Here is an 11,835-nt window from a genome sequence, read left to right as displayed (position 1 = left end):
CCCGCAGGCTTGTTGTTCCAGCACATCCCACGGATGCTCGATGGGATCGGACCCGAACCCCGTCCCTCCACATGATGTAGAAGAAAACATGATTCATCAGAGCAGGACACCTTCTTCCATTGCTCCAGGGTCCAGTTCTGATGCTCACATGCCCATTGTAGGAGCTTTCAGCGGTGGACAGGGGTCAGCATGGACACTCTGCAAATTATGCTTCAGTAGCTCTTCTGTGGGATCGGACCAGACGGGCTAGACTTCACTCCCCACGAGATTCAATGAACCCATGGGCGCCTATGAGCCTGTCCCGTTCACCGGTTGTCCTTCCTTGGACCACTTTTGGTAGGTGCTCACCACTGCATACCAAGAACAAGACCTGCCGTTTTGGAGATGCTCTGACCCAGTCGTCTAGCCATCACAATTTGGTCCTTGTCAAGGTGGCTCAGATCCTTACACTTGCCCATTTTTCCTGCTTCCAGCACATCCACTTCAAGAACTGACTGTTCACTTGGTGCCTAATATATCCCACCCCTTGACAGGTGCCATTGGAATGAGATGAGCAATGTTATTCACTGCACCTATCAGTGGTTTTAATGTTGTGGCTGATCAATGTATACATCAGTATCTTTTATTTTATTTTATGTTAAAGTCAAAGTTATTATTATTATTATTATTATTATTATTATTACTATTATTATTATTATTATTATTATTATTATTATTATTATTATTATTATTATTATTATTATTATTACTAGCAGTTGTATAGGTTTCTATTAATGCTTTATGCAACACCCTGCAATATTAACTTGCATTCAATGGTAAGGCAATATTTGAAATATGCTCAATTAACAGATTCTAATTAGGTTGCAACAAAGCTGCGTTCCATTATGGCGTAAAATATTATGTTTTGTTTTTATTATTGCAATTATAATACTATTGTGGTTATGATTATTAAATATGATAATATATTACACATGTTGTATATTGATATATTGTTGTGATATTATATTGTTAATACTTTTATAATATTTAATTTTTAATAATGTTATGAAATGTGATAACCATTTCTTAAGCAGAAGAACACAGTCGTCCACGCTCCGACCCCATTCACTCCCCACCATCATGACAGAAAGAAATGAAATCAACCAGCTTTGAGATTTAAAACATCTTTATTTCTTCTTCTTATTTATTTTTTTTCCTCCAGTGGAAATGTTCTTTCCAGATGCCAGCATCCCTGAGAAAGTGTAAAATATGAACCTTGTGGACAGCCTCATCAATGAGGTGGATGAGGTTAACCAAAAGATCAAAACATCTGTGGAACACTACCGTGCACAGCCAGCTTCATCCTCCCTGGGTCATAAGCTCACCCGAGAGTCGTAAGCGACCCCGAGAGGACAGCATCACTTGGTAGATGTTAGAGGTTCTGCATGCTGGTGGACAGAACATTAAGGTATACTGCCCCCCTTTGCATGGCAAGCTCACTGCAGGGCTTGAGGAGGGATGAGAGCTGTCTGTGGTAGTGTTGTGTGCGAAGTGACTGAAGTGTCTATCCCTTACACTCTAAAGTCTGAGCCTAGAGAAGGAGAGCAATATTGTAAACAGGCTTATGGGCATCATTTGATATAGCTAGCAACATGTAAGTAAGCAGATGTATAAAGGCTTCAAAGGTTTGCGGGAGTGAAATTGAAACAAGCTATTTAACACAAACGGATCAGTTCCTATTACATCTGCTAATCCCAGATAATTCCCCTCTCGTAGATGCAATAAATCATGCTATAATTGTATGAGGTCTCCAAGCAGAGAGCTTTGCTTTCACTTTTACCAATGTTACTCAGTTACTCGAAAAAGTCTTTTTTTTTTTTTCTTTCTTTTTTTTTTTTTTACAGAGCACCTCATCCCCTCAGAGTTTCCTCCAGGGGGACGGTTAGCACCATGGCGAGCCCGAGCCTTGCTCCTCTCTCCTGGTACCCTACGAGCGGTCGTCCCTCTAGGCGGTCATCTCGAAGCACCCCCTGCGGTGTGTCTGCATGTCCCTCACCCTGCGGATGGACTGGATCTGGGGGTGGTGGGCTCCCCACTCGTTCCAGTGCTTGAAAGGTCCCATCTCAAACACGTACTGGTAGCCACGGTAACCAGGGTACTGGTAGCCCACCCAGCTGTGTGAGAAGACACACGGAGGGGTTTGGTCTTTTGTCCCTCGCTTTGCTCTACTCAGTTAAACTCACCTGTTCATTTGTCAACTAAGCAGTTCATCGTATTCTTTAGATGTAAAATGAAATGAGAAATGGCTCACTATCTCACATTGTCTACAGAATAGATAGAAAAGATCAAATCAGAACCTGGTAAAAAGTTTCTAAATGCTACTATTATTATTACAATATCATACATGGCATAAAACATATAGCATCGTATAGTATATAAAACAGTAAGCATTACCAGTATTATGACATTGATTCTGGGAAAGAAAGTCCAAATCACTAATACACAACTAGCAGTCACTACTTACGTTCCACCGGTGACCTGAATACTGGCCACGCGATCCTGGAAGCCATAAGACCACAGGCTGGGAATATCCTCATCGCACACCTCCATCTTACGGCCCTCGAAGTTCATGCACTCATACAGGCAAATCTTGTGGTCTTGGGGGTCCTACGGGATGCACATTCTTTGGTTTAGTGACTGAGTTACCGCACTGCCGATCATTTAGAAGATGTTTCCATGGTAGGTTGGTTTCTTTTATGGCGGATGAGCGGTGCTGATGTAAATGGACTAAACGGCGATGGAAACATGGGAAGAGTCAACGAGATCGAGGACGGAGCCACCGTCCCTTCAACCTACCATGCGGACGGGCCTGACGGACATGAGGCGGTCACACCTGTAGCTGTTGGACCAGGTGTCCCAGCGGGGATACTCTCCCTTCTCCAGCATGAACATCTCGCCGGTCAGGTTCTGCTGCTCAAAACCCACCCACCTGAAAGGGGATGGATGGATAGAAATACAAATAGAATTGTAACGCAAACAGATTTCCACTCTGGTTGGCATAAGGGTGTTTGGTGACGGTTTAAGCCACTCACGGTCCGCACTCCACCCTGAGGGAGCCGATTCTGTCGAAGCCCTTCTCGCACAGGTTACGGCACTCGCCGCTCAGCTCCATCCTGCGGCCCTGGAAGTTCTCAAACTCGTAGAGGTGCATCTGCAGGGAAGTGACAGGCCGAAGCAAAATGATTTCCCGGTCCAATTTAGCTCTGAAGTCAAGATTTTTTTTGGAGGTCGACTAAACTGAAAAGCGGAGAGCCCACCTTGGAAGTGCGCAGCCCCACGGCAGAGTGGCTGCCGATGCTGCCCTGAGCGCCTGAATGAGACATGATCAAATCTAGACGGAGAAAAAGATGGAGAGGAAGATATGGTTGTTGTTGTTGTTGTTGTTTTTTTTACCGCTGTGGACCAATAAGCAGGAATAATTATTCAGCCCTGATGGCGCAAAACCAACACCAAAGCACATTTAGAGTAGGATCGACCAGGAAAGCTCATTTACAAACTGGATAGTATCAGGAAATTGGTATCGGTGTGAAGTCTCCTATCAATTGCCATGCCGACACCGTAGTGTCCTCTTTTAATGTTTGATCAGAATTCAATTTGACCGGTGCGTAATTAGTTGCGCCCTGAAATAAGCTTGATTAAAGTTTGAATCTATTTGTTTGCTTTACTTCAAACAGTCATATTCCAAAATACGACTCCTTTGCACATAAAAAAAAAAAAGACTTCCACGTTCCATCGCTTAACTCAAAGACAAGTGCTGTACGTGCATCCTCCTGTCGCCCAAACAAAAGCTGAACCCTTTGCATTTAAAGTCAATATTCCAACTACCCTGTCCAAAAATTCATGATCAAGTTCAAGGACAGCGCCGGTCCTTGGTTTAGTGCTGTCGGTCCAAGGTGTAGGCAGACAGCAGAACTACGATAATTCCCCTTTCGTCCTAAAGAAAATTTTCATTTAGAAAGCCTAAAAGAGCTGAGACTTACTGACCAGTATGGGTTGAAAGCGAACGACCTAGTAGAAAAGTGATGGAAACAGGCCTTCCGATGGGGGATATATATATACATTCACATCCAGTCAAGTCCTATAGGTCCATGGAAACTCTTCTCTCATTGGCTGAGGGTTCATGTATGGGGGTGGGGGGTGGGGGGTGTCAGGGGTCACGGCGCTTATCCGTTGACCAGTAGTGCCGACACAGCAGCCTGTTTTGTTGTCCGGCACCGGGGACAGTCACTGTCATCAGCAGAAAGCTCACACACACACACACACACACACACACACACACACACACACACACACACACACACACACACACACACACACACACACACACACACACACACACACACACGGATGAGCACAACCAATTTCCCACTCCATAATAGAAACAACTTGACCATAGCACGGGCCATTTCCTTCTCTCACATTCTTCCCTGTCTCGTATACTTTCTTTTCAATCTCCATTTCCACACGGTGTCTCTGTTTTCTTCTCTATCACACAAGCCATTCTCTCTTTCTTTCTCCCTCTCTCCCTCAGCCGGGCCAAAGCCTTTGATCCGTGTGTGTGTAATGTGCTGACCTCAGGAGCCAGCGGCCACCTCTCTATTGTGCAGTAAGCATGTGGTAGACATTTGTTCCTGTTATGGTGCTGAACTGAACTCTTTTCAAACACATACTCATTTGTTGACACACACACACACACACACACACGCACACGCACACGCACACGCACACGCACACGCACACACACACACACACACACACACACACACTGCACGATAAATGAATCCATATATGTGTACAAGCAGAAACGCACACATATGTTTCGAGGCATTGTCGCACATGTACGCACATATAAATGCAGAAGTTCTTCTAGGAGATCTCATTTACCTATGTATTTCATTTTACATCGAATATATGGGAGGCAATTGTTAATTATGGACCCTGGAAGTCATTTTTTCTTCACTATATTTTTTAATCTCATTTGCAATCTCACGTCTCTCTGTTGACATTCATCAACATAGAGACATTAGTCTTTGTCAATGAAGACAATGAATTTCAATTCAAACGACTCTCTTGGTCAATTAACAGAACTAGGTGCGCACTCATCACACTTGATTAGGTGCACAACTATATGTTATATATGTTTATATATTTATATATTTAAAAAATATATTTTCAATTTTTTATATTTTATGTCTATATCTAAATGTATCTTAATGTGTAACCTTTATTTATTTTGGTAAAATCTCATGGAGAACAATATCTCATTTTCAAGACCTGAGTTACAATAAAGTATAAAAATATTAAATAAAGGTTTCTAATGATTATTAAACTAAAAAAATAATCAAAAAATATAATAGAGTAATAAAATAATAAAAACAGTAAAAATAAATTAAATAAAATGCAGTGGAATTATGCAATATAATAATAATAATAAGTACTAACAAATGTAAAAAAGATCAGGTTGCAATTCTTTTTCATTGGGCAATAGAAAGGCTGAAGGTCTTGAATGTTTTAAAATGGTATCAGAGCGTGTTTGAGTTCATAACATGTATATGTATAATACGTACACAATCGTTTTGTAATGGCTTCAAATGATGTTTGCTGAGAACATGGTGAAATAATGATGATTCGGTGACTTGACCTGATATTCAAAACTGATTGAAATTGGAAAGCGTTTGAACCTCGAATTTCACATTTTCCCCGCAAAAATCCCAAAACATTTTACCGCTCGAGGTCACGCAGCATCAAAAAAAAAAAATAGAGGTTTTGTGTGAAAAGGCGAGATTCGAAAACCCACGTTCTCTGTATTGAGCCGATTTTGACTTTGTGTGGGAGCATCATTGTACCGCTCTGAGCTGTAAACGGCTGAATGGCTGCCTGTGTCCGTATCTCTATAGATCTTTCTCTGTAGGTAGGCGGGATCAGGCGTTTGTGTTATGGTTGTTGTGGCGTGTCCGCGTGCATGACTGAGCGCATTAGGGTTACATGTTCAGTTTGTGAAAAGATGAAAAGAAGAGGAGAGGGGTCAGTTCAGGTTAGCCTACGCAGATTAGGGGACACAGTACAGAGAAGTCTCCAGAGGGCTCTGTGAGTATCGGCTCCTTCAAACGTACACACAATTTACGGGTTTTCTCAAGAGGACACAACATGTGGCGCCGCGTATCTCATCCTTTAGCCTGTGGAGTTAAGTTTGATTTGAATGTTTTTCTTTACTTTCCTGTTTTTTTGGACACGGTGCATTGGCGTGGACGGTCCATAGGTGGGCTGTTCTGAGTTAAGATGTTTTCAGACCTAGGCTGAGCCAGACCTGGGGCTGGCCCAATCGGCACTGGGCACCATGCCCTCTGCCCATTCCCGCAACTGCAACCCAAAGCCCGGCGGCTCATTTCTGAACAATGGGTGTCCCAGTAATGTGCTGACTCCTTTCCCGGCCCACAGGCCCAGTAGGTGTTCAGCACCAGCATGTATAAATACGCCTGTTGTCTGTCTGGTCAGGACATCGTTTTTGTGGAGACCCCTCTGTGAGCACTGCACGGCTATTCTTTAGGGCAATTCAGGTAAGCCCTCCATCTCACACCGTTCAGCCTATAGCCTTGCGCAGACCGTTGACACTTTAAATTTTTGTCACTCGTCTTTGTAGTTTTCGCTGAGTCTGGTATTTAATGTATAGGGGGCAGTTACACGTGACTGTGTCTGGATATACTGACACCTCTGGAGGGATTACAGTACTGACATGACTCAATATTTTACCTCGGTATAATAGCAAAAATGCATTATAGATGTAGGATGCAAATTGATGCTTAGTGAATTTAATGTTGATTTAATGTCATCAGTTATTCATCACAGCATTATTTATTTTTCATGATTTTGTATTGGTGAGCAGTATATTAATCTAATGAAATACTTATGACAATGTTGTTGAGTAGTCGTTGAATGCATTTGAGGTAAAATCTTATTGCATTATCAATCCCTTCGCTAAAATGAGGATTCAGTTTATACGGGGTTATATCATACTTGCATTTGCATTTGAACATGGTCTAGTGGTAACAGATGAGAGTTGAGGAAGGTGACTGGCTGATGTACGTGAAAATAACAAGTGTTGTGATTCCATTCTCTCCACTGCAGAGCACAAGTCAGCACCAAGAGTCAAAATATCATGGCTTTGACTAATCCCAACCCAATGGGACCATGGAAAGTGAGTTTCACATGACATGATGTTCCACCAGCTCGCAGTGGACGTTTTAACAACTTAAATATCATACGGTGTTTCGAAATGTGTTGGAGGGCTTGATTACGCCAATGACTGGCATGCAGGCGGTGCCAACTTTACGTGTGTGCGTTCTCTAGATCACAGTCTACGACCAGGAGAGTTTCCAGGGGAAGCGCATGGAGTTCACCGCCTCCTGTCAGAACATCATGGAGTGCGGCATGGACAACATCCGCTCCTTGAAGGTGGAGTGTGGAGCGTAAGTTGTGCTCCGACCTCTCCAGACTACCCCACCCTCCGAAGCGTGAAAACACAATACACGACAATGTACTTATATTGGAATGCAGGCTTACTTCAGTAGGAATTAAAGATGGTGGTTGGGTTACATTATCATTAGGAGCCACAGTGATGGAAAAAAGGGTACGCAGTCCGTCCAATGTTTTTTTTCTTCTTTTATTTATTATCCACTAATATTCTTTTCATTTCCATATGTAAATTTGTTTGCCTGTGGGTGCAGCTGGGTAGGTTATGAGCACTCCAGCTTTTGCGGGCAGCAGTTTGTGTTGGAGAGGGGAGAGTACCCTCGCTGGGAGTCATGGAGCGGCAGCAACGCCTACCACATCGAGAGGATGATGTCCTTCCGCCCCGTCTGCTCTGCAGTGAGTTTTTTTTGCATCAAGTTCTACACTTTCCTCCTTTTCTGGCTCTTTGTTTCCAGAAGATATGCCGTTTGAAAATGTGCAGAGGTAAGACAGGATGGGATCGCCCACCCAAACAAATAAAAAGAAGAAGAAAACTTCGCTATTGGATACTTTCAACAACTCGATTTGCATTATTTCTGTTCTGTGTTTAAAATGTGGGAATTGTCGCAGGAGATGATTTTTTTTCCCCCTGTGTGCATCTGTCTCTCCAGAACCATAAGGAGTCCAAGATAGTGGTGTTTGAGAGGGAAAACTTCATTGGGCGGCAGTGGGAGATGAACGACGACTACCCCTCTCTGCAGGCCATGGGCTGGGGCAACAATGAGATCGGCTCCATGCAGGTCCAGAGCGGAGCGTGAGTATCATCCGGTTATAGTTGAAAGGCATCTCATAGGGCTAAATTGAGGATCCATAGATTGAACAGGAAATGGTTGTAATGCATCGCAACCACTCGAAAAAAGACAGCAAAAGCTGCTTTTTCTGAAATACTAGTTATGATTAAGAAAAATAAATTCCTTGTCTTACTGGTCGCTAGTTTATTTAACTTAAAGTGGTGATCCATAAAATAGTCTGTGCTTGGTGGATTATAGTACAACAAAAAATTTTTTAAATGGAAACATCTCAGTTTACCAATATGTTCACTCTAAGATGGTACAGTGAATGGCTGTTTCTTATAAAGTGCCAGATAATAAATATGGGGTGAATGTCAAATATGATATTTTTTAAGAAAACTCTTACGAATTACCACTTTAAAGTATGCAGTCCAGATAATTTTCAAGACCCAATAATTAAATAATTGAGTACTCCCTACATTAGAACTGAATGTGGTATACTTGTACTGTAAACACCGTTGCATTCCATCCAGGTGGGTGTGCTACCAGTTCCCTGGTTACCGTGGTTACCAGTACATCATGGAGTGCGACCGTCACGGCGGCGAGTACAAACACTACAGGGAGTGGGGCTCCCATGCTCAGACCTTCCAGGTGCAGTCCCTGCGCCGGATCCAGCAGTGAGAGCCGCAACACCCCCTTTCCCTCCCTCTCCCTTTCTTCACCTCCCGACCTTCCTCCTCCTCCTCTTCCTCCCTCCATCCCACCCATCATTCTCAGCCTTGGCCACTTGTGTCAGACATCCAAGGAACTGATGCTCCTGGTGCTCCACCTCAAAGATGTTCATATCAGTTTTGTTTTGTTCTGTTGCCAAAAAAAACCAACTTAAAACAACTCATGAGAGTTTGACGGCCAGAGAGAAATAATGCGGTAGAATCACGGATGCCCTTTAGAGGAGAGAAGAGGAGGAGGAAGAAGAATGGCCTCTGGTGGTGGCAATAGGGCGGTGATGTGACTCAGGCCTGTTGCTCCTCATCACACTAGTGTGGCAGCAGTCATCCATAAAGAGGGAATGTGCAACATGAAATAAAAAACAAACCAAGTGTCTGATACTAACCTGCTCTGAAGTCATGTGTGGTTTTTTTTAGTAACGGATGGATTTATGGAAAAAGGGAACCCCAGTGGACATTTGTTGTCTATGTATGGAGATCACATATACAGTATTGCCATTCTAGTTTTCTTCACCATTTCTGTGAGATGAACATATGTTTCCTAGGCAAGAAGAACGCAAGAAATTCCGTTTTCAAAAGCAATATTCAGATGACACAGGCATATGGTTGAAATCAATATAATATGAATCATCATATTTAAAGTATTTATATAATTTATGATATGTTTGCAATATATGAAAGAATATTAAGCCTACTAAACACTTTTTATGTCATAAAGATTATAACAATAATTATCCCAGAAAATATATCCAAAATACATTATCTAGTTATGAAGTGCACTCATACACATGATATAACTCATACACATGGTATAAAAGTAGTCAAAATATTTTGTAATACATTCTCTGAAGGAAAATTACGGTATAATACTATGCATTGCACAATATGTGGATTCCCTCTATATACACACAATCTTTATTTTATATATTACAAAAAAAAGTCATCAGTTAGTAGGGGTCCAGCACATAACGCGGGAACCCCTTGTTTTGGTTCTTCTCCGCTGAAGGTGCCTGGCGCTCAGAAACCGTAATATCCACAGACACCGACAATTAAAGATAGGTTCCCAAACCAGGAAACACAAAAAAAATATGGGATTCAACGGCACAGATGGTGGTGCTAAAATGACCACTTTTACATTTTGTTTAATAACTTATGAACCGCTGGTAAAATTCTTGCATCTGTGGATTCCTTGGGTCATGCCGCATGGCCCCGCACATTTGCACCATGATAGATTTTCAGCCACTTTTAAATTTGTCCAAAAGTGGGTTCTTTTCTAACTCCTCCTACAGATTTGGTCGAGTGTTCACCAAAATTGGACGGCAGCATGTCCGGACTGCACTGAATACAATTTATCCAATGGACATTTTCTAGGCTCCATAGATTGGCCACAATTAATTTTAAAATTTCACAAAAACCTAACCCTAACCCTAACCCTAACCCTAACCCTGGGTGGGGTCTATTTTAGATAATCTGCCATAACTCATCAATGCATTGCGCTACAATCATACAATTTGATAGACATGTGCAGGGTATGACTCTAAGGCACTGTGAAAAATGTGGTGTAGTATGGTCAATAGGTGGTGCCATAGCAATCTTAGAACTTTCAATCCCGAAATTTCATTCGGCGCCTATTTGCATCATGTTTTTCCGCCATTTTTTATTTAGTCCAAAGGGGTTTTTTCATAACTCTGCCTATACATTTGGTCCAAACGGACAAAATGCTTGCCTGTAGCCAGTCAAATTGCAGCATCAATTACACGGGGTAACCGATGGCTGATCTGCATCAAATTTAATGCAGATGAGCCCAGAATTTGCTCATATGCACCAATGTACACGTACCTACAATTACTCCGTCAAATGTGGGAGGAATCGTCCATTAGGGGGCGCTATGGTGTCTTTTTTCCATTCGTGCGTGACTCCTACACTGCTTTATGTAGAGGAAAAAAAAAAATAATAATCTTTCCCTGGATTCCTTCAATGGCAGTTTTGTCTTGATTTTGTCTTCAATTGATCCCATTGTTTCCATTGGTGCAATTGCTGCGACTAAGCTGAACCCCGTGCATTGTTGCCCGCAGCTATATTTATTATTTTTGTTAATGTTACCTCATAAATAATACTTGTTTCCATGTCACGGTAGTCCGCCTACAATATAGAAGAAGAAGAAGAAAAGAAACAGTCTTTATTCGTCACGCAACACACCACACTACAACACATGCTTGCACACACACACACACACACACACACACACACATGCACATGCTTTTTGATGGTGGCCGGTGAAATGGTTCCTCTGCATTTGACCCATCCTGGCTTGTCCTTCCTCCGGGGGCACAGCCAGGAGCAGTGGGCAGCATACGTGGACGCGCCCGGGGACCAGGTGATAATTGTCCATCGCTGGTCAGACGATGATGGGTGCATGTTTTTGGTGGGGGTCCTTACTGACGTGAGGTGGAGGAAACCCCATGTGAGCACGGGGAGAACATGCAAACTCCACACAGAAAGGCTCCTATTTGGGAGATAACCCGCCGGAGCACGGTGCAATATATATATATATATATATATATATATAATCGATTTAGAAGCAAATGATTCACTTAACCGGGAGCGACTGTTATGCCTTTGCTGTTATACTGTACGTTGTTATCTGTAATGCAAAAGAAAAATTGAAATATATATATTTTTAATATATTTATATATTTACATATTTCAATTATATCGTAAAAGGTTTTTTTTGTCATCTTCGGGGAATCATATATGTATTATTATGATTATTATCATGATTTTTCATTTTTTTTTATCGTGATAGTTATAATCATTGTTATTATTTT

At 42.1% G+C, this 11,835-nt stretch overlaps 2 protein-coding genes across 2 annotated transcripts; one reads left to right on the top strand and one right to left on the bottom strand.

Annotated features, from left to right (window-relative positions):
• Window positions 1–1,984: 1,984 nt before the first annotated feature.
• Window positions 1,985–3,362, bottom strand: crybb1l3 (crystallin, beta B1, like 3; the record flags this gene model as incomplete). Its single annotated transcript, XM_080007095.1, has 5 exons — window positions 1,985–2,153; window positions 2,504–2,646; window positions 2,836–2,968; window positions 3,072–3,190; window positions 3,297–3,362. 5 exons carry the CDS (start codon window positions 3,360–3,362, stop codon window positions 1,985–1,987), a joined length of 630 nt encoding a protein of 209 aa, XP_079863221.1.
• A 3,833-nt stretch (window positions 3,363–7,195) lies between these two features.
• cryba1a (crystallin, beta A1a) lies at window positions 7,196–8,960 on the top strand (the record flags this gene model as incomplete). The annotated part of the gene is made up of 5 exons (XM_080006548.1): window positions 7,196–7,234; window positions 7,387–7,505; window positions 7,764–7,905; window positions 8,160–8,302; window positions 8,813–8,960. The coding sequence occupies 5 exons, from the start codon at window positions 7,196–7,198 to the stop codon at window positions 8,958–8,960; spliced, it is 591 nt and encodes a 196-aa protein (XP_079862674.1).
• Window positions 8,961–11,835: the final 2,875 nt, after the last annotated feature.

The sequence above is a fragment of the Zeus faber genome, assembly GCF_960531495.2.
Source record: "Zeus faber genome assembly, chromosome: 9".
Classification (NCBI taxonomy): domain Eukaryota; kingdom Metazoa; phylum Chordata; class Actinopteri; order Zeiformes; family Zeidae; genus Zeus; species Zeus faber.
Note: the sequence above shows the minus strand (reverse complement) of the source record. Positions and strands in the feature narration are given on the sequence as shown.